The sequence below is a fragment of the Lonchura striata genome, chromosome 4 (genome assembly GCF_046129695.1).
Source record: "Lonchura striata isolate bLonStr1 chromosome 4, bLonStr1.mat, whole genome shotgun sequence".
NCBI classification, from domain to species: Eukaryota; Metazoa; Chordata; class Aves; order Passeriformes; family Estrildidae; genus Lonchura; species Lonchura striata.
In genome coordinates, this window is record NC_134606.1 from 874,727 (window position 1) to 896,154 (window position 21,428).

The window sequence follows — 21,428 nt, forward strand, 5'->3', positions numbered from 1 at the left end:
GTATTCCACAAAGGGGGATGGGATTTCCTCAAGAGAGGCTCGGGCTCGTCCCCGAGGAGGATTTGTCCCTGTCCCCAGCTGGGGTTTGGGGTCAGCGCGACGCCCCGAGCCGTGAGCGGGGTGGGGATGAGCAGTTTAGGGCCGTGCCCCCCGCAGCCCCTGCACAATAATCCAGTCTGGGGTAGCTCATTGTGGAGGGGATTAAGGTTTGGGGGAATAATGGGATCTTGGCAGCGGCTCCCCTGACACCTCCAAAGCCCAAATCCGGCCATGTCCCTTGCCCTGGCCTTGGCCTCTCCGTCCTTTCGGGGCTGGTTTGGGGCTGAGGGGGACAGGGGGGACAGGGGGACAGGCTGGGCTCTGGGTGGGTTTTGGGGTTCAGTTGGGCAGGGGGACAGGGGGACAGGCTGGGCTCTGGGTGGGTTTGGGGCTGAGGGGGACAGGGGGGAGAGGGGAACAGGCTGGGCTCCGGGTGGGTTTGGGGCTCAGTTGGACAGGGGGGGACAGGCTGGGCTCTGGGTGGGTTTTGGGGCTGAGTGGGACAGGGGGACAGGCTGGGCTCCGGATGGGTTTTGGGGCTGAGGGGGACAGGGGGACAGGGGGGACAGGCTGGGCTCCGGGTGGGTTTTGGGGCTGAGGAGGACAGGGGGACAGGGGGACAGGCTGGGCTCCGGGTGGGTTTGGGGCTGAGTGGGACAGGGGGACAGGCTGGGCTCCGGATGGGTTTTGGGGCTAAGGGGGACAGGGGGACAGGCTGGGCTCTGGTGGGTTTTGGGGTTCAGTTGGACAGGGGGACAGGCTGGGCTCTGGGTGGGTTTGGGGTTCAGTTGGGCAGGGGGACAGGCTGGGCTCTGGGTGGGTTTGGGGCTGAGGGGGACAGGGGGACAGGCTGGGCTCTGGGTGGGTTTGGGGTTCAGTTGGGCAGGGGGACAGGCTGGGCTCTGGGTGGGTTTGGGGTTCAGTTGGGCAGGGGGACAGGCTGGGCTCTGGGTGGGTTTTGGGGCTGAGGGGGACAGCGGGACAGGGGGACAGGCTGGGAGCCGGGCAGGGGGACAGGGGGACAGGCTGGGCTCCGGGTGGGTTTGGGGCTGAGTGGGACAGGCTGGGCTCTGGGTGGGTTTGGGGCTGAGGGGGACAGGGGGACAGGCTGGGCTCTGGTGCGTTTTGGGGCTGAGGAGGACAGGGGGACAGGGGGACAGGCTGGGCTCTGGGTGGGGTTTGGGGCTGAGTGGGACAGGCTGGGCTCTGGGTGGGTTTTGGGGCTGAGGAGGACAGGGGGACAGGGGGACAGGCTGGGCTCTGGGTGGGTTTGGGGCTGAGTGGGACAGGCTGGGCTCTGGGTGGGTTTTGGGGCTCAGCTCTGCCCTTTTCCCCATTTCCAGCCCAGGGAGAGAGCTCCAGCCCCTGGAATTCTCACCCTGCAAAGCAGCTGCCGGGCTGGAGCCTCTTCCCCGGGCTGGAGCCTTTCCTCCTTCGCGGGAAGATTTATCCACATTTAGGAAATTCAGCTCAAACCTGCCCATGAGGGCAGAGCCCCATTGCCACCACAGCTGTCAGCACCTGGTGTCCCCCAGCCACCCAAAATCGGGTCTGGCTGAGCCTTTGGAGAAGCTCTGAAGAGCCAGGTGGGAATTTGGGGACTGTCCCACTGCAGGCAGGATTTGGGGTTGGAGCTCCCTGATGTCCACGGGGTGGCTTCAGGGCCACCAAGAGCCCTCCACACCTGATCGCCAATTAAATTCTGTCGCTGACACTTCGCCAGTGTTTAGGAGCTCTTTTTAAATTTTTTTTTTTTATTTTGTTTTCCTTCTTAGTTATTTTTTCCCCTGACGGTAATTAAAAGTGAAATTGTACATTTCTTGACAGACTCTTGCACATATGGAGAGTTTGCATTTAAACGTGCCTCTTTCAGTCATACAGATTTTGGGTGCTCTTTTTTTCCTTTATTTATTTATTTTCCCGCCGGAATGTTCCCCCGGCGCTCAGCCCCAGCCTCTGCCTGGCCCCGTTCTTCCCCAGCCTCGCCACCCCGCTGGTTTTGGGGCGCCGGGGTTTGGGCTTGGGGTTCGGGGGGCTCCGTTTGGGGCCGCGTTAATTAATGCCGAGCTCCGCGTGGGGGAACGGAGCCGTAAATTAGTGGGAGCTGGCTCGGGGCCAGGGAACAAAGTCCCTGCAACTCCACGGGAGTGGGAGGAAAAGCTGGAGGAGGAGGAGGAGAAGGGAGAGGAGCTGGGAATGGAACGAGGCCGCCCAAGCCCTGTCCCCTTTGGTTGGGTGTCGATTCTCTGCGGCCGCGTGGAGATCCGCCCGTGGGGATGGCCCCAGCCCAGCCCTGGCACAGGATTCCTTCCCTTCCTTCCCAAATTCCTGGGAATGAACTGTGAGGAAGCGCTGGGGAGGGTCTGGGCGTGGGGATGAGCTCACGAGTGGCCGGGGAATAAATGGATGGAGTTAAAGAGTTGCTCAACCTTTAATTCCGTGGGGTTTGGCCACCAGAAAACATCTCCAGAACTTGGTGGGGGGTTCAGGGAGGGAGGGAAGGATGGCAGCGTTCCCTCATCCTGCCTGATTCCCGCTGGGAATTCTTTGTCCTGGCTGTGTTTGTTGGGCTGGTCCTTGGGTTCCCCTTGCCTGCGTCCCTTCTTCAGCTTCTGATGGCCTAAACCAGGAAAAATTGGCCCCAAAGCAGGAAATGGGGCCCTAAAGCAGGAAAAATGGACTGCAACCAGGGAAAGGTGGCCCTAAAACAAGAAAAATGGCTCTAAAACAGGAAAAATGTCCCTAAAGCAGGAATGATTGTTCTAAAAAAGAAAAACTGCTTTAAACCAGGTAAAATTACCATAAAACAGGAAAAAATGGCCCTAAAACAAAAAAAAAAAAGGCTCTAAAAAAGGCAAAATGTCCCTAAAGCAGGAAAAATGTCCCTAAAGCAGGAAAGATGGTTCTAAAAAAGAAAAACTGCTTTAAAACAGGAAAAATGACCCTAAAACAGGAAAAAATGACCATAAAACAAGAAAAATGGCCCTAAAACAAGAAAAATGGCCCTAAAACAGGAAAAATGTCCCTAAAGCAGGAATGATTGTTCTAAAAAAGAAAACTGCTTTAAACCAGGTAAAATGGCCCTAAAACAGGAAAAATGGCCCTAAAACAAGAAAAATGACCCTAAAACAGGAAAAATGTCCCTAAAGCAGGAATGATTGTTCTAAAAAAGAAAAACTGCTTTAAACCAGGTAAAATGGCCCTAAAACAGGAAAAAATGGCTCTAAAACAGGAAAAATGTCCCTAAAGCAGGAAAGATGGTTCTAAAAAAGAAAAACTGCCTTAAACCAGAAAAAATGGCCCAAAAAGAAGAAAAACTGCCTTAAACCAGGAAAGCTGGCCCTAAAAGAAGCCAAAGGGCCTTACAGCAGGCCAGCTGGCCCTCAGGCAGGCGCTGTGTGTGTCAGAGATGGGATTTGCAGAGCTGGGTCCCCGTGGTGCCCTGAGGACACCTCAGGCCCAGGACACGCCCGTGTGGCCTCGGGTGCTGCCAGGGGTGACCTTGCAGGGCCTCTGGCACCCAGTGCAGGTCCCAGCAGGGAACATCTGGCCAGATGTGCTGGGCCGGGCTGCCCCGAGCCTCGGGAGGTCGGTGACACGCCAAAATACATGAATTAATCAAAATAAATTTGATTAAAATGAATCCCAGGCTCCCAAACAGGAGCAAAGTGCTCCCAGGTGGCTCTGCTGCCCTCAGATGTCCCGGTGGGATTTTCTCCTGCTGCCCCAAACAGGGAATGTGCCAAAGGAAGAGTGAAAAGATGAGAACCCCCCGTTCACTGCCAGTAGTGCCAGCTCTGAACTTTTGCCTCCGTGCAGGGTTTGTGTTTCCCTCCAGAAATTCCTGGATTAGGGAATTGTTTGGGTTTTAATGGGATCTTCGGGCAGTGTCAGCTGCCAGGGGATTTTCAGGGTGCACCACGAGCAGTAATTAAAGGTGCAGAGCCTTCAGGGGCAGCAGCATCAGCCAGTTCCACCCCTGGAAAGCGGAGAGACAGGAGGCTGATAACAACTGGGATGCCAAAAATAACGGGAATGAAATTAAGCCAGAAATGAGGATAATTTATTCAAGTCCCTGGAAATCAGCTTGGCTGTTTGCATGCCTGGAAAAGCACGGCGAGCAAACCAGGGATGTTTAATAATGAGAGAATCTCTCCTCTTGCAGGTTGTTGGTCTCCTCCTGCCCAACCAGACCCTGGCCTCCACTGTGTTTTGGCAGGTGAGGCTCCTTGGCGAGGGTGGGAATGTGGGGAGGTCCCTTGGTGTGAGAAGCCAGGTGTGTGCTGGGGAAGGCAGAGCCTCCCCTGAAATGGGAAATGTAAATCCCCTCCCTCTGAATTATTATCGTTTTGAGAGTAGGGGGCTGGCAGGCAAAGATAGAGGAATAGGAATGACAGTTCTTTACTAGGAAAATTGAAAATACAAATGCAATAGTACAAACAAACCAGTGCCAGAGTCAGAGCAGCCCTGTCCCCTGTGGGTCAGGGAGGTGGCTCAGCCCCATCCCAGGGGGGCTCAGCCCTCCTGCAGTGCCAGCTGTGCTTCTGCTGGAGCAGGATCTGCACAAGGGGGGAGTTTTCCTTGGAGCTCCAGGGCTGGGGGAGATGGGCCTGGGCTCCCCTGGGAATGCAGGGGGAAGGAAGCTGCTCCTCTGGGAATGCAGGGGGAAGGAAGCTGCTCCTCTGGGAATGCAGAGGGAAGAAAGCTGCTCCTCTGGGAATGCAGGGGGAAGGAAGCTGCTCCTCTGGGAATGCAGGGGGAAGGAAGCTGCTCCTCTGGGAATGCAGTGGGGCACAAAGCTGCTCCTCTGGGAATGCAGGGGGAAGGAAGCTGCTCCTCTGGGAATGCAGGGGGATGGAAGCTGCTCCTCTGGGAATGCAGGGGGAAGGAAGCTGCTCCTCTGGGAATGCAGGGGGATAAAGCTGCTCCTCTGGGAATGCAGGGGGAAGGAAGCTGCTCCTCTGGGAATGCAGGGGGAAGGAAGCTGCTCCTCTGGGAATGCAGGGGGCAAAGGCTGCTGTGCTGTTCCCAGGTCAGATTGGATCCAGGTAGGAATGTTTGGCTCCTCCCCTGGGCAGAGCATCTCCCCATGGATGATGGAATTTTCTCAGCCATGCAGGGACACTCAGTGGCCATGAACAGGAGATAATTAATAATTAATGGCCCATGGACAGAGGAGATCTCCTGGAGGCAGGATGGGCTGTGGCAGAGATAAAGAAAACTGCCCAGTGAACAGGTACCTGCCCACCCCTGGCAGGTGAAACAGAGCACACCCAAACCCTACACCAGGGAGGAGGGAGGAGCTGGGTTTTGCCCAGAGCACAGACTGGTGCTGTGGCTGTAGGGGCAGGATGTGCCTGCAAGGGGCTGGAAACGAATCCGGGCTCCCCTTTTCATCCCACACCTTCCTGTGCCACGGCAAAAATCAGCTTTTGGAGCCGTTTGGTCTGGGTGCAAACGGTTCTTCCATGTGCACATCCATGGTGGTGTTGGCCCTGAACTCGCCCATCTGCCTTTGGGAGGACGAGGGGCTGGGATTTTTCTTGGGGGAGGATGTTGGAAGGGCTGGGGATGATGGGAGGCCCTGCTGCCAGGAATTTTGGGAATAGGTGTACGTGGCAAAGCCCAGGACTCCTGCATTGAGTCTGCTGCAGGAACTCTGGGGGAAAACAATACGTGTGTAGGGAGGTGCTGGCGTGATTTCCCGTTAAAATTCTGGGAATTAAGAGTAAGGGGAGGAAGCAGGCACGGGAAGGAGAGATCCATAGTAAACACACCACCAGTGCGACTCCGTCGCCAGCTGAAAGGAAGGAAGGAGTTATTTTCAGCCTCCTTTCTGTGGCAAATGCCTTTTTATTGTCTGCTCTGTGAGCGGGGATGGAGCTGTGCAGGAGGAAGGCTCCGAGCAGGGTGGGATCTGCCTGCAGCGTGGGGAAGGCGGCGGAGCCGGGAGCACGGCGGGACAGCCGACAGCACGGAATTCCATGCCGGGAATTTGGGCTCTGCTGGCTCTGGCTGGGAGCTGCCCCACAGGAGGGGTGGCTGGGGACACCCTGAGCCACTCGGGGCTTTGGAGGCCACTCACTGTGAGAGCCCCGGGCTTGCTCTGGGGTCTCGTGTGGTGGGAAAGCCTCTCCTCCAGCCCAAGCTTCCAAAGAAAACTCAGCAGTCTCTGTTGTTGGGTCTCAAGGCAGTTTATTGTGAGTTATCTAAAAGATTTTCTCCTTGAGCTGCTGTGGTTTGCTCAGAGCTCAGACAGAGGCACACACACACCCTGACATCCTCTCTGTCTGCTGTCTTCTTCTCCCTCCCCACCCAGGGCTGCTGCTATCTTTTATATGATATATTACATATAGCATGTTTATAGTTTTTCCCCAATACCTACTACCTGTATTACAAAGTGCTTTTCTACTCTAAACCAATCCACAAGTGCCAGCATCACCAAGAACATGGAGGCAAGGAAGAAGAAGGAGGAAGAACAGGATCAGCCCACTTTCCTCCATCTTAGAACTTCTGACCCCCATGTACAAAGTAAAAACCCCCTGTGCAAGTGCTAAAACCCCCCTGTACAATACTAAAAAATGTTCCCCTCTATTTTGTAACTACTTTTACTATCCCATCTAACCCTTTGTGACTGCTTGTTCCACCTCCAAAGTTGGTAACTCATCCCATGGCTCAAACCCAAAATCACAGCTGTTTCCAGCTGCCTGCTGGGGTCTAGAATGCTTCTGACCAAGGCCTGGAACCTCTAAAAATGTCTGAGAGACATTTGGAGTTCCAACAGATAAGGAGCAGCTCCAGAGATTGCAGGGCTGGGGAGCTGATTTTGGTGGGTTCGTGCTGGTGCCGGTGGGTTCATGCTGATTTTGGTGGGTTCGTGCTGGTGCCGGTGGGTTTGTGCTGATTTTGGTGGGTTCGTGCTGGTGCCGGTGGGTTTGTGCCAATGTTGGTGGGTTTGTGCTGATTTCGGTGGGTTTGTGCTGATGTCGGTGGGTTTGTGCTGGTGCCGGTGGGTTTGTGCCAATGTTGGTGGGTTTGTGCTGATTTCGGTGGGTTTGTGCTGATGTCGGTGGGTTTGTGCTGATTTCAGTGGGTTTGTGCTGATTTTGGTGGGTTTGTGCTGATTTTGGTGGGTTTGTGCTGATGTCGGTGGGTTTGTGTTGATGTTGGTGGTTTCATGCTGATGTCGGTGGGTTCATGCTGATGTCGGTGGGTTTGTGCCAATGTCAGTGGGTTTGTGCTGATGTCGGTGGGTTCGTGCTGATTTTGGTGGGTTTGTGCTGGTGTCGGTGGGTTCGTGATGGTGTCGGTGGGTTTGTGCTGATGTCGGTGGGTTTGTGCCAATGTCGGTGGGTTTGTGCTGATTTTGGTGGGTTTGTGCCAATGTCAGTGGGTTCATGCTGATTTTGGTGGGTTTGTGCCAATGTCGGTGGGTTCGTGCTGATTTCGGTGGGTTTGTGCCAATGTCGGTGGGTTCGTGCTGATTTTGGTGGGTTCGTGCTGATGTTGTGTCTCTCTGTCCCGCAGTGGTTGAACCAGAGCCACAACGCCTGTGTGAACTATGCAAACCGCAACGCGAGCAAGGTGAGCCAGCTGCTGCCGTGAGGGTGACAGTGACTGACAAACCTCCCTGGGTGAGGGTGACCGTGACAAACCTCCCTGGGTGAGGGTGACCGTGACAAACCTCCCTGGGTGAGGGTGACCATGACAAACCTCCCTGGGTGAGGGTGACCGTGACAAACCTCCCTGGTCCCTGACTCCAGGGCAGTGAGAGTGGTGAAAATGAAAAGGAACATGTTCAATGAAGTTGCCCAAAAAGAACTTTAATAACAATAACAATAATATGTCGCTATAGGACACGTGAAAGCATGACATGAGCTGCTCCTATTGCAAAGGTGAAAAAAAAGGAAGTTTGTTTTCTGACTCCAGCATTTATACTTTTCCAAAAGTGACAGTGGATTGGAGGGTGAATGTGCCACCTCTCCAATGACATTGGACAAACCACCAGTACATCAAATTTCTCCACCTCTATGTAGAATGGTAAACAATAGATTGTTTACAGAAAGTTGTGTGAGGAATTTCTCTACAAGAATGTAAACTCAGAAAGCTTTAGGAAATCTTAAGAATCAGGGCAACAATAATGTTCTTGTTGTTTAAAAAGAACAAACGTGGAGAAGCTGAGCACAGTACAAGGGGCAGGGTCCAAAGACCCTGGACAAAGGGGAAGCCTCTAGAACAACAACCAGATAGGGAAACAAGCAACCAATAGGGGAGCAGAACTCAGCATAACTTATAGGGGATACACAACAGGGCACAGCCAATAGGGGAGCAGGATTTAGCATAACTTATAGGGGATACACAACAGGGCACAGCCAATAGGGGAGCAGAACTCAGCATAACTTATAGGGGATACACAACAGGGCACAGCCAATAGGGGAGCAGGATTTAGCATAACTTATAGGGGATACACAACAGGGCACAGCCAATAGGGGAGCAGGATTTAGCATAACTTATAGGGGATACACAACAGGGTGTAGCCAATAGGGGAGCAGGATTTAGCATAATTTATGGGGGATACACAACAGGGCACAGCCAATAGGGGAGCAGGATTTAGCATAACTTATAGGGGATACACAATAGGGCACAGCCAATAGGGGAGCAGGATTTCGCATAACTTATAGGGGATACACAACAGGGTGTAGCCAATAGGGGAGCAGGATTTAGCATAATTTATGGGGGATACACAACAGGGTGTAGCCAATAGGGGAGCAGGACTTGGACTGCTTAGGAGGCTTCTGGGGGAGTTCTCAAGTTCACCCTAAGTTAACACACAACTCCCAGGGCTTGAAACTCACTCCTGGTTTTTTTGGGGTAAAATCCATCTGATTTTGAGTCACAACTTGGCCAATTCCCACGCGCAGCCACGAGGCAGCCGTGGGCCTGCCCCGGGGCCTTCCCACACAGAAACACCAATCCTGCCTCTTCCCTGGCCATGAAACCTCTGGGTGGCCACCGGGGGATTTCTAGAGTGGCCATTGTCTGTGTTTAAACGCAGTGTAACAGCATGAGGAATCACTCCAGGCACAGACACGAGGCTCACGGACTTTGAGCTGAACCATCCATGGTCCCAGCTGGTCTGGAATGGTTGAACTGGGATCTGAAGGGGCACAGAGCAGAATGGTGCCTGGGCTGGGGGAGCGGGAGGAAGCTCCACGATCCCATCTCCCAAGGGTTTTGTTCATGCTGGTGGCAGTGGGAAGTGCTGGGGCTGTCCCTGCTCCATCCTTGTGGGGCTGTCCCTGCTCCCCTTCCTTCTCCTCAGCCTCCCTCCATCCCGTGTTGGGATGTGGGAAGCGGAGCTGGAATCCATCCAGCTCACTGAGAACACATTTCACAGATAAAATATTGACTGTGGTGAGTTTGGGGTTCAGCACTCGAGGCTAGAAATGCTAATTTGCTACCATTTGCTGAATTTCACTCACATCCTTCCTTTGAGCTGCTATTATTGTAATTTTCTGATGCCAAATAATTTTCCATTCCCTGTAACCTTGCTCAGGAGGCCACGATTTCCTCGCTCTTGCCTCTTGGGATGACAGCCCATGTGTCACAGAACAATATGACGAAATTAAACCTGTCTGTGCTCTAAAACAAATACACCCAAACAAACAAACAAACAAAAATGGGGGGGGAAAATGGGTTGAATGTTAATAACCAGAAGTTTGTTTATTGAAAATATGTTTTGTTTTTCTTCCCAAAGCCTTCTCCGACATCCAAGTTCATCCAGGGCTACTTGGGAGCTGTCATAAGTGCTGTCTCAATTGCAGTGGGTAACTCTTTATATCTCTGGATTTGATGGCTAAGGAGCTGCTTGGGAGATGTTTTTTGGATTGCTGAGCATGTTTATATCTTTAACTGACTCAACCCCGTCCTGATAACCAGCAAATGCTGTCAGCTGGGATGAGGCTGGCCCTGCATGCCCCAGCTTTGCACAGAACCAGAATCCAGCACCTCCTGCGCTGAGCTTGGCTGCTCTGTGAACTCCCACTCCCCCTCGTGCATTCATTGGTGGGGAATTAATTAACCGGGCTAATTTGGAGACCTCGAGGCTGGAGGGCTAATTTAGAGACCTCGAGGGTGGCAGGAGAGGAGAGGCAGAGTTCTGGAATGTTCTCCTGGGATGGAATTATCTCTTCTCCTGTGGATGTGTTTCAAGCTGGAGCTGGAGTTCAGGTCACGGCATGGAACCCTGGTATGGGTTGGGTGGGAAGGGACCTCAAATCCCACCCAGAGCCACCCCTGCCATGGGGACACTTCCAGGGACTCTGAGCATTCCCTGGAATTTTCCCTTCTCCGGGGGAACATTCCCAGCTCTCCCAGCCTGGCTCCAGCCCTGGAGCAGCTCCGGGGCCTCCTCTGCAGTTCTGTGTGAAATAATCTGTGAGAGAGGAACCTTTAACATTCCTAAAATTGAGCTCTTGTGGCTCTTAATACATTCCCAGGAGCACAGGTTGGCATCAGGAGCAGGATCAGCTCTTCCCACAGGGACAGGAACACTTTTGAGGAGCAACTTGGGGAAGTTATTCCTTACACCGGGGTTTCAAATAAACCCCGAATGAGTGGTTGTACCTTCTCCTTTGGAACAGTAAAGATCCACAGCAGCTGGTATTTTCCCCTCTGGCCAAGACATTTCCCCATTTCTTCAGGTCACAGAGGATTTACTCTTGCTCCTTGTGTGGCTGCCAGACCATTTTCCAAAGGGCGTGGAGTTGTTGAAGTGCCTCAAGGTTCTGAGGGAAAACTCCACATTTTTGGGTACCCCTGTACTGGATGGTTTGCCGCGTCTCAGTCTGTGTGCTGGGCACTGCTGCTCCTGTCCCCTCTTCTGTCCCCTCCTGCAGAGCTCACCTGAGCCCCCAGCCCAGCCTGGTTCACCTGAGTGAGCCCCCAGCCCAGCCTGGCTCCCCTGAGCTCCCACCTCCATCACCACAGAGCTGTGCTCAACTTTAACCCTAACCCCCATCCTAACAACCTCAGTGCTTTGGTTTTCCATCCCCGGCTCCCTGGGGAAGCATGGGATGGTTTCCCTGAGCTCCTCAGTGCTTGGGCCAGCATTTTTGTCACCTTGTGAGTCCCCGAGGTGACAGTCCCCAGCTGGATGTGCTGCTGCCACTCACCCCCCACCCCCGCCAGCCCCTGATCCCTGTTTTTGGCATTAATGCTGCTCTCCCTCTTGGAACAGGGGCAGATTAGAGGGGCAGGACACACGGCCAAGGATCTTGGCAGAGCTTTGTCCCCCGAGCAGCTGGGAGGCTTTGGTAAGGACCCCGTGGGGTGTGGAGGTGCAGGAGGTGCAGGCCTGGGAACCTGCCCTTCCTTGGGCTGCCCGAGCCCGCAGAGCAGCTGGAGCACAGGGGCAGCCCCGGGGTGCAGGAGGGGCCGTGGGGCTGCCCTGGGAGACACCCCTGTGCCAAGAGGCCCCGCGGGAAGCTCCCTGAGGTGTGCAGGGAGTAAAATCCGGGTGTTTCAGCCTCGTGCAAGCAGAGCTCTCCCTGCAGGGAGGAGCTGCTCCCTCCTGGGCAGTGCCAGCGTGTCCCCCCGGCTGGCATCCCACCGGCATGCCCGGGTGTGTGGAACAGTGCTGGCTCAGAGCTCTGGTGCTCAGGGGTCAGAACAGTGCCCCGGGAGAGGCAGGAGCTTCCCATGGAGCTGAGGATGGTCTGGGGTGGAGAAGGGAAAAACCTTCAGAGGTTCTTCTCCTTCCTGATGTTTGGGAGCTTTTCCTCCTACGTGGAGCATGAAGGGCAAAAACCTGCAAGGGTTTTTTCTCTATCCTGGTGTTGGAAGGCACTTTTCCTCCCTGTGAAATATGAAGGGCAAAAACCTTCAGGGATTCTTCTTCTATCCTGATGTTTGGGATGTTTTCTTCCACGTGGAGCATGAAGGGCAAAAATCTTCAGTAGTTCTTCTATCCTGATGTTAGGATGTTTTCTTCCACGTGGAGCATGAAGGGCAAAAACCTGCAAGGGTTCTTCTTCTATCCTGATGTTGGAAGGAGGTTTTCCTCCACGTGAAACATGAAGGGCAGCAGCCATTAGAGGTTCTTCTCCTTCTGGGTGTTGGGATGTTTTCCTCCACATGGAGCACGAAGAGCAGCGTGTGAGGTTCTTCTTTAGAGGTTCTTCTCCTTCTGGGTGTGGGAGCTTTCCCTCCACGCAGAGCACGGAGAGCAGCAGCCTTCACCTTCACAGGTGTGTGTTCCTGATGTTGGAAGAGGTTTTCTCCACGTGAAGGGCAGAGGAACCTTCAGAGGTTCTTCTCCTCTCCGCTGTTGGACCCTTCCCAGCAGAGCAGGGATGGCACAGGGGGTGTGCAGCGAGGTTTCTGTGTCATCCCAGCTGGGAACACTCCTGGGGTTGTGTTCCTGTGTCCCGGAACCCCTGAACACTCCCACCAGCCTGGAGAAAGCCCTGCAGAGCAGGGAGGCTTTGGGACGTGGGGTCAGTCTTTAGGGGGAGACCCTTCCCCGTGAGCAGGGGAAAAGGGCCTGGAGAAGTCCGGAGAGGACAGAGCAGTGGCTTTGTGCCTCCCTGTCCTCACACCAGGGACAGGCACGCTGCTCCATCAGGGGCTGGGGGAGCAGATTTTGGCCTCATTGTCCTGCAGTTAAATGGGAAATCTTCGCAAATATCCTGATTTTCTTCTGTTTATACAGAGAGAGGAGTTCCTACAACCACAGCTCCTCATTTCCAGCCCTACAGGGTGAGGAAATCAGTATTTTTTATTCCATATTTTTCTCCTCCTATTTCCTTTTCTCTCCAGCTCCCATCCCAACCCAAGTCACAGCACGGAGCTGTGCCAGGCCCAGAATTTCATCCTTTCTCCTGTGCATGACTCAGGTGAAGGAATCACTTGAGATAAGGCTGGGAAAGGTGTTTGGGCTGGAAGAGATCCCAGATCCCATCCCATTCCAGCCCTGCCACGGCAGGGACACCTCCCACTGCCCCAGGTGGATCCAAGCCCCAGTGTCCAACCTGGCCCTGGGCACTCCAGGGATGCATACAGCAAATCTTGAAAGTCCACCCTCTAACATCTCCATTTCTCTATCATTGTAGTTTATTTTAATCCCATTCACCCCCCACCAGTCTCTTTCCTGCCTTTTCTTTTGCTCCCTCATTTTACCGCTGTTCTGAAGAGTGATAATGTAATTTTTTTTTTCCCAAACAATTGAGTGGATTCCTGGGATTAGGCTCCAATTCCTGATATCTGGCTGCTGTTCATGCTGGTGGTGCATGAAGTGCAATTAACACCAGCTGGTTTTCCTAAACAAGGCAAACAAAGGCAGGGAGAAGTAAAAAGACTTGAGAAAGACCAAGCATGTTTCAAATGTTTGGAATTTTTTATTCCCCCAGTATTCCAGTGCCAAGAGCTGCACAGATCAGGGGGGCTGTGATTAGACAGAAACTCTTTCCAGCTGACACACACACACCCTTACTCTGCTATTTTTCACACTTTTAGAAGATTAAAAAAGCTACATGGAGCTGATTTTATTGGCAACAATCACTTTTTAGATATTATAATTTTATCTAGATAATAATTATGAATAACAATTCTACTATTTCTATGTGGAAGTAGGTTTCTTTCGCCCGGGGAAATTGGGCAATCCCTGGAAGTGTCCAAGGGCAGGTTGGAGCACCCAGGCTCAGTGGAAGGTGTCCCTGCTGTGGCAGGGGTGGATGAGAGGGGATTTAAGGTCCTTCCAGCCCAACCCATTCCAGGATTTTGCGATTCCTCACCTTGGACTCACTGCTGGCCCCCCAGGAGAGGGTTTAAAGCAGCTCTTCACGGGCACACCCAGAGCTCTTCATTGTGGAAGTGATTTGTTGTTTCCTGACCCCAAATCCTGCCTCTGCAGCAGCCACTGGAGGTGGGGAACAGAAGCAAAATCCCATTGCTGCCCGTGGAATTTCCTGCTGCCCGTGGGATTTCCTGCTGCCCTGGGCTCTCCCAGTGGGTGCCACAGTGCCAGGCTGGGCACTCACACCTGAGCGTGTTCAGAGCCAAACCAGCCGAAAGCTGGAGAGGAGCAGGAATGTTTGAGTGTCCTGGTGTGCTTGGATCCTGGGGCTGGAGCACCTGGAGCAGCTGAGGGAGCTGGGAAAGGGGCTCAGCCAGCAATCCCATTCCTTCCCTTCCCAGCAATCCCATTCCTTCCCTTCCCAGCAATCCCTTTCCTTCCCTTCCCAGCAATCCCATTCCTTCCCATTCCAGCAATCCCATTCCTTCCCTTCCCAGCAATCCCATTCCTTCCCTTCCCAGCAATCCCATTCCTTCCCTTCCCAGCAATCCCATTCCTTCCCATTTCAGCAATCCCACTCCTTCCCATGCCAGCAATCCCACTCCTTCCCTTCCCAGCAATCCCATTCCTTCCCTTTCCAGCAGCCCCAATCCTTTGCTTTCCAGCAATCCCATTTCTTCCCATTCCAGCAATCCCATTTCTTCCCTTTCCATTGATCCCATCCCTTTCCAGCAGCCCCACTCCTTCCCTTTCCAGCAGCCCCACTCCTTCCCTTTCCAGCAGCCCCAATCTTTCCCTTTCCATCAGCCCAAATCTTTCCATTGGTCCCTTCCCTTTCCAGCAATCCCATTCTTTCCCTTTTCCATTGATCCCTTCCCTTTCCATCAGCCCAAATCTTTCCATTGGTCCCTTCCCTTTCCAGCAATCCCATTCTTTCCCTTTCCATCAATCCCTTCCCTTTCCAGCAGCCCCAATCTTTCCATTGGTCCCTTCCCTTTCCAGCATCCCCAATCTTTCCCTTTCCAGCAGCCCCAATCTTTCCCTTTTCCATAGATCCCTTCCCTTTCCATCAGTCCCAATCTTTCCCTTTCCAGCAGCCCCAATCTTTCCCTTTCCATCAGTCCCAATCTTTCCCTTTCCATCAGTCCCAATCTTTCCCTTTCCATCAGCCCCATTCTTTCCCTTTTCCATCGATCCCCTCCCTTTCCATCAGCCCCAATCTTTCCATCGGTCCCTTCCCTTTCCAGCATCCCCAATCTTTCCCTTTCCAGCAGCCCCAATCTTTCCATCGGTCCCTTCCCTTTCCAGCAGTCCCAATCTTTCCCTTTCCATCAGTCCCAATCTTTCCCTTTCCATCAGCCCCAATCTTTCCCTTTCCATCAGCCCCAATCTTTCCCTTTCCATCAGTCCCAATCTTTCCCTTTCCATCAGCCCCAATCTTTCCCTTTCCATCAGTCCCAGTCTTTCCCTTTCCAGCAGCCCCAATCTTTCCCTTTCCAGCAGCCCCAATTTTCCCTTTCCATCAGTCCCAATCTTTCCCTTTCCATCAGCCCCAATCTTTCCCTTTCCAGCAGCCCCGCTCTTTCCCGTGCCCGGGCTGCTCCGTCCCGGGGCTGCTCCTCCCTCCCCGCTCCCTCCGCGGCCTCTCCACTCCACTTCTCGCTCTCCTCTCCAGGTGGAGGTGCCCCTGTGGATTTTTCCAATCCCGCTCCCCGGTGCCGATAATTGTCTGCGAGGCAGCGCTGACAGCCTGTGAATGGGGTGTGATGTCCATCATCAGCCGGGCGAGCTGCAGCCCTCCCGCCGCCTCGGGCTGTCCTGCTCGGGCAGCGGGAGCCGTCCAGGGGCTGGCCGAGGTCGGCAGAGGGACGGGAGGGGATGGAGCGTGGCCCGGCTCCCTCCTCCATGGGAGCAGGGGGAAAATCCCAGGGACGCGAGGAGCTGCTGGCCAGCTTCTGTTGTAAATGCAGTTTAAGTTTGCAACGAAGCAACGCCTGGCTCTAAAGTCTGCGTCTCTCTGCTCCAAAGCTGTTCCTGCACATCCCTTTCTCTGTTCATTCTCAGCCCCGCAGTCCCTCCATGGAGCCCAGAGATCGCTGGAGCTGAGCAGCCATTCCCAAAGGCACAGCCTTGGCTGCACTGGGTGACAAGGACATGAGGTTCTCTGGGAAGCTCCCAGTGCCCATCATCATCCTGTCCCTGCAGTGAGGAGCACCTGGCACCTGCTGGGTCCCACCAAGCCCATCCCTGGGAATGTCCCAGGCCAGGCTGGATGGGCCTGGAGCAGCCTGGGATGATGGAAGATTAAGGTTCCTCCCAACCCAGTTTGCTCCGGGATTCCGTGAGTCCCCTCCCAAACTCCATGTGCCTCTCTGCAGCATTTGCTCTCTCATTCCGCTGGGATGTCTCCATTTCCAGCAGGTTTGTTCTCATCCCTTCCTTTCCCTCTGCCCCAGCCCATCCCCACGATCCCAGCAGTGCTGCTGCCTCTGGACAGGATCCAGGTGCATGGAAAACTTGGTGCGAGACAACACCCTCTCATTTTGGGCATGGCCCCTCATCCTCCTTGCTCCACCACCTCCCACACCAAGTTTGTCATGGTCTCGGCATGAATCCCACTTTTCTCCAGCCTTGATCCACACTACACCGTTCTCTTCCCTTGAAGCATCCAGCTGTGAGGCTGCTGTGCTCATCCCTGCTGGAGTTGCCTTGGGAGTGACGTTTCCTCCTTCCCTTGCTCTTGCTCCTCTCTAAGTTCCTTCCCCACTCGGATCCTCATTGCTTTCCCTTCCCTTAGACTCTTCCATTCTGTTCTCCTTGGCTTGGGAAAGCTCCAGTTGGGAAAGAGCCCAGTTTTCCATCTCTCTGCCTCCATCTTCACCTCCCAGCCCTAATGAATGAGTTTTTTCCTTCCTTCTCCTAATGCTCTTTTCTCCAGCTTGGCTGAATGGGACTCATCAGATCCAATTAGTTCTAATCCAATCTGGTGACTGGGGGGATGAGGGATAACCTCCTTTGGAGCCAGTCCCTCTTTCCCTGTTGACTTTCCAGGTCCCTTGAACACCCAGCTCCAGCTGCAGTGCTCAGGGATGTCCTGGAGTTAAATGCCCTAAATCAGTGGAGATTTCTCCAGCACAGTCCATGAAGTCTGGAGAGTGGCTCAGCAGTGTTTGGGTGGTGTCATCTACCAGCTAATGCTTGCTGGACTCCTGAGATTCCTTAATTTTATAAAACTTCCCTCCCAGCATGAAGTGAAATAACTCCTTGGATGGATTTACTGCTCTAGGCCGTGTTTAAGAGGTGTGGGCTTGTGTCAGGCATTCAAAACTATCTCTCAGGCTTCAAAAATCTTCATAAAAAGGCAGAAAAAAACAGGGATTTTTAAAAAATTCCTGTGGTTTTAGAATTGGTGTCTTGGTAGACACGAGGTCAGAACTTTGAGGGGCAAGAAGGAGAAGAAAAGGAATCAGAAACGTTGGTCTCTGACAGTGCCTGATGGTTCTGCTTCAAAGTGAGGTGGTCACAACATTCTGCTGAGGGAATTGCTGTGAACAAAACGGGGAGCTGCAGAAATGGCAGGAATTCCTGGCACCCGAGGAGGAGGAGGGAGGAGGAAGGGCAGAGTGCTGCCAGAGGCACAGCAGAGCCTGGCTGAGGTTTCTCTCCCACTGGTGCTGTTTGATCCCGGTTTCGTGTCAAGGGATGTTAGGAAGAGTTGGTGTCACATATCCCTGGGTCCAGCGATGTGTCCGTGTGTCCAGCTGTGTGTCTGTGTGTCCACTCATGTCCCTGTGTCCAGCCAGGTGTCTGTGTGTCCACTCATGTGTCTCTGTGTCCAGCCAGGTATCCCCGTGTCCCTGTATCCTGTCACATATCCCTGTGTCCAGCCCTGTGTCCCTGTGTCCAGCCCTGTGTCCCTGTGTCCACTCATGTCCCTGTGTCCACTCATGTGTCCCTGTGTCCACTCCTGTGTCCCCGTGTCCAGCCCCGTGTCCCCGTGTCCCCCTGGCTCCCTCAGCCCCACCGAGGGAGTGCTCTGGAGGAGGAAACCTCAGCCAAGGAGGCAATTGGAAAACGCTGGAGTTGAGCTGGGTCACAGTATGGAATGTGCACCTCGGATAACTCCTCATCCCTGGCAGTGCCCAAGGCCGGGCTGGACACTGGGGCTTGGAGCACCCCGGGACAGCGGGAGGTGTCCCTGCCTTGGATGTTCTTTAAGGTCCCTTCCCACCCAAACCATCCTGGGATTCTGTCAACCTCTGGAGCAGGTTGTCCAGAGAAGTTGGGCTGCAAAGGGAGCCATGGGACAGGAGGAAGCAGCTTTGGGCTGTGCCAGGGAAGGTTCAGGTTGGGTATCAGGAAGAATTCCTTCACCAAGAGGTTGTCAGGCTGTCCAGGGCAGGGTGGAGTCCCCATCCCTGGGGGATTTCACTGGTGGCAGTGCTGGGAATGGTTGGACTCGATCCTGGGGGCTTTTCCAGCCTCAGTGACTCTGTGGTCGTGCCAGGCTGGGTGAGGTGGATCCCCCCTGGTTCTGTCCCATGTTCCCATCACCAGTGCTGCAGATCCTGCCAATAAACCTGGGGTGGTCTTTAATGATGAATTTGCCTCAACAGCATCCTTCGGCCAATCCCAGGTAATTAAACTCATTAACATCTCCTTGATGACCCTTTGGCTTTGGTGGCCTGAGGTTGAGCAGTTCCTGCCCTGTTTTCCCTCATCCCACCTCATGGCCTGTGGGAAGGAGTTCACAGATCAGCTACAGCAATTTCCAAACTGTAGAAAACAAACCCTCATTAGTTTCCTATATCCAGCCCTTGTGTTGAGGATTTGGGAGATGGGATTTACTCTCTGGCAACATTTAATTTCATGTTCCCAGCAGGAGGGTTGCTGTGAGTGGGGACTGAGTTCATTGCATTAAATCGGGAAGTAAAATGCTTTTATTTCACTGCCCTCACAGTGGTGGCTCTCCCAGACTCAGCTTTTCTCTTTCAAAAGCTGCTGCTCTTCCACTTCATGGTCAAATCCTCCACCAAACCTCCAAGCAGGGGCTGCAAACCCAACAAAATTTGTCATAGACACGGATTAACCATATCCAGACTAAATACCTGAATCCATGGGGCAGACCAGCAAAGCCAGGCTTAAAATGGCTTTTCTTAAAGCCACATATTTTAGACTGTGTTACAGTTTCTGGAGGTGTTCAGACTTTGAAAAGACTCATCCTAACCATTGGAAAACTACAAAAAAACCCTGAAATAATTCAGCCATTTTTGAGGGGGAAGAAGTTCAAGACAAGCCCTCACTGCTGCCCAGACTGAGCAGAATCACCACGGGCTCTTGGGCTCAGCTGTGGGGCTGCGTTTGCTGAGGGCAAGAGGAGGAATTCCTGCTGGGGGTCTGGGTGAAAACCTCGGGGAATATTTCCTGGGGCTGGAGGAGCAGCCCTGTGCTCATGCAGGGCTTACCCAGCAGTTGTGCTTCTCCTCCTCTTCCTCCCAGGCGCCGGCACGCCGGGATGTGCTGGGATGTGCATGTGTAATGTAGCAGCCTGCAAAATATGATCTCCCAGGCTTCCCTTTGCTTTTTAAAATCCCCCTCCAAAAAAAAAAAAAAAAGTAAAAAAATTGCTGTTTTCTGGCAGCTTTTTGGTTTTGGCTGAATTTTTTTTCTTTCCTTAATTTTGCTGCATTTTGGGCTCAAAATATTTCAGCCACATGTTGCTCAAGGCTCCCATTTCCAGCTGAAAATTCCCAGGTTGGAGCTGGTGGGTTTAGTTTGTGCATTTGGGTTTTTTTTTTTTTGCAGGGGATGAAAAAGAGAAAATATTGCGAGGAAGAGTGATTTAAAGACAGAAATCATTCCCCATGAATAGATTTGGTTCATTTTTAACCCCACATGTGCACAAAGCCAGTTTTGATGGAAATTCTCCCAACTTTCAGCATTATCAATGCAAGGAGGCAGTGACTCCTCTGGGCTGTTTCTATGAACATCCACAACAACCCAGATCCTTTAAAAACTGGGGAGAACTCTGCATTATTCAAGGGTTGGACAAGGCAACAAAAATAAATCCATGGTTATAATAAACTTTACAGCCCAAATGTTGGCACTGGGGTTGTGTAGTCCAGACCCTTGGAGAAGGAATTCATTGTGTTGGGCCACCACCACCACTGAAGTTTAGGGTTGTCCCAGCTAGCTGAGGACTGCCAGTCCCAAGGACTTTGTGGTGATGGGGAAGATGATGGTGAACTGGGCAAAAATCCAGCCAAGGGCAATTCCAGAAGGACTGGATGGTGTTGGAGTGGTTTCTGGCTTGTCTTTTAGCTGGGAAGGGTTTAAACCAAATGGTTGGGTTCAACCCTTCATTTAAACCCAACAGCTGGGTTCAATCCTTCATTTAAACCCAACAGCTGGGTTCAATCTTTCATTTAAACCCAACAGCTGGGTTCAATCTTTCATTTAAACCCAACAGCTGGGTTCAATCCTTCATATAAACCCAACAGCTGGGTTCAACCCTTCATATAAACCCAACAGCTGGGTTCAATCTTTCATATAAACCCAACAGCTGGGTTCAATCCTTCATATAAACCCAACAGCTGGGTTCAATCCTTCATTTAAACCCAACAGCTGGGTTCAATCTTTCATATAAACCCAATAGTTGGGTTCATCCTTCCATATAAACCAAACAGCTGGGTTCAACCCTTCATTTAAACCCAGGTCTAATCCAACCATTGGGTTCAACACTCTGTGTAAAGCCAATAGTTGGGTTCAATCCTTAACTTAAACCTGGTGATGGGTTCAACTCTTCATTTAAACCCAACAGTTCAACCCTTCATTTAAACCCAGTGGTTTGGTTCAATCCAGTGGTTGAGTTCAGCTGGATAAACCCAACAGCTGGATTCAAATCTTCATTTAAACCCAGTGGTTGGGTTCAGCCTTTCATATAAACCCAAGAGTTGGTTTAAGCCCAAGGGTTGGGTTCAATCCTTAATTTATGCCAAATGTTTGGGTTCCATCCAATGGTTGGGCTCAACACTTAATATAAACCTAAGAGTTGGGTTCAACCCTTTGTTTAAACCCAACAGTTTGGTTCAATCCTTCATTTAAGCCAAATAGTTTGGTTCAATCCTTCATTTAAACCCAAAAGTTGGGTTCAACTCTTGATTTAAGCCCAAAGGTTGAGTTCAACCCTTGTTTTAAGCTCAACAACTGGATTTAACCTTGTATTGCCTAAAGGGTTGATCCCAACACAGCCAAACCCTGCACCTGGGGGAGGTTTAGTTCCCAAACGCCTTTTCATGGGGAGGAACCCCAGGGTGTGCCATCTGCCCTGCCCCTGGTCATTAACTCTCTGCTTCTCTGGTTTGTTTTTCTCCATTCCAAGGTGGGCCTTAATGTTCTGATCCAGAGAGCAAACAAGTTTACCCCGGCCACTCGGCTCCTGATCCAGAGGTTCGTGCCATTCCCTGCTGTCGGTAAGGAAAAATTCCTTTTCTTTCTATTCCAAGAGGTGGCTGCAAACCTGCAGCTGGCCAGAAGCCACTGGGATGGACACGGCTCCTCCCTTCCTGCTCGTGTCCCCTCAGTGGTGCTCCCT

The 21,428-nt window shown here is 52.6% G+C and overlaps 1 protein-coding gene across 4 annotated transcripts in view; it reads left to right on the top strand.

Annotated features, from left to right (window-relative positions):
* Window positions 1–21,428, top strand: part of SFXN5 (sideroflexin 5) — a 100,234-nt gene that overhangs the window by 40,633 nt on the left and 38,173 nt on the right. For 3 of the 4 annotated variants that reach the window (XM_021526797.3, XM_077782660.1, XM_077782662.1), the window contains 4 exons: window positions 4,205–4,258; window positions 7,567–7,623; window positions 9,797–9,862; window positions 21,216–21,306. In XM_021526797.3, the coding sequence (XP_021382472.2) occupies window positions 4,205–4,258; window positions 7,567–7,623; window positions 9,797–9,862; window positions 21,216–21,306 (268 nt within the window). The remainder of the gene's footprint in view (window positions 1–4,204; window positions 4,259–7,566; window positions 7,624–9,796; window positions 9,863–21,215; window positions 21,307–21,428) is intronic. The other variant, XM_021526799.3, reaches the window with a different exon arrangement.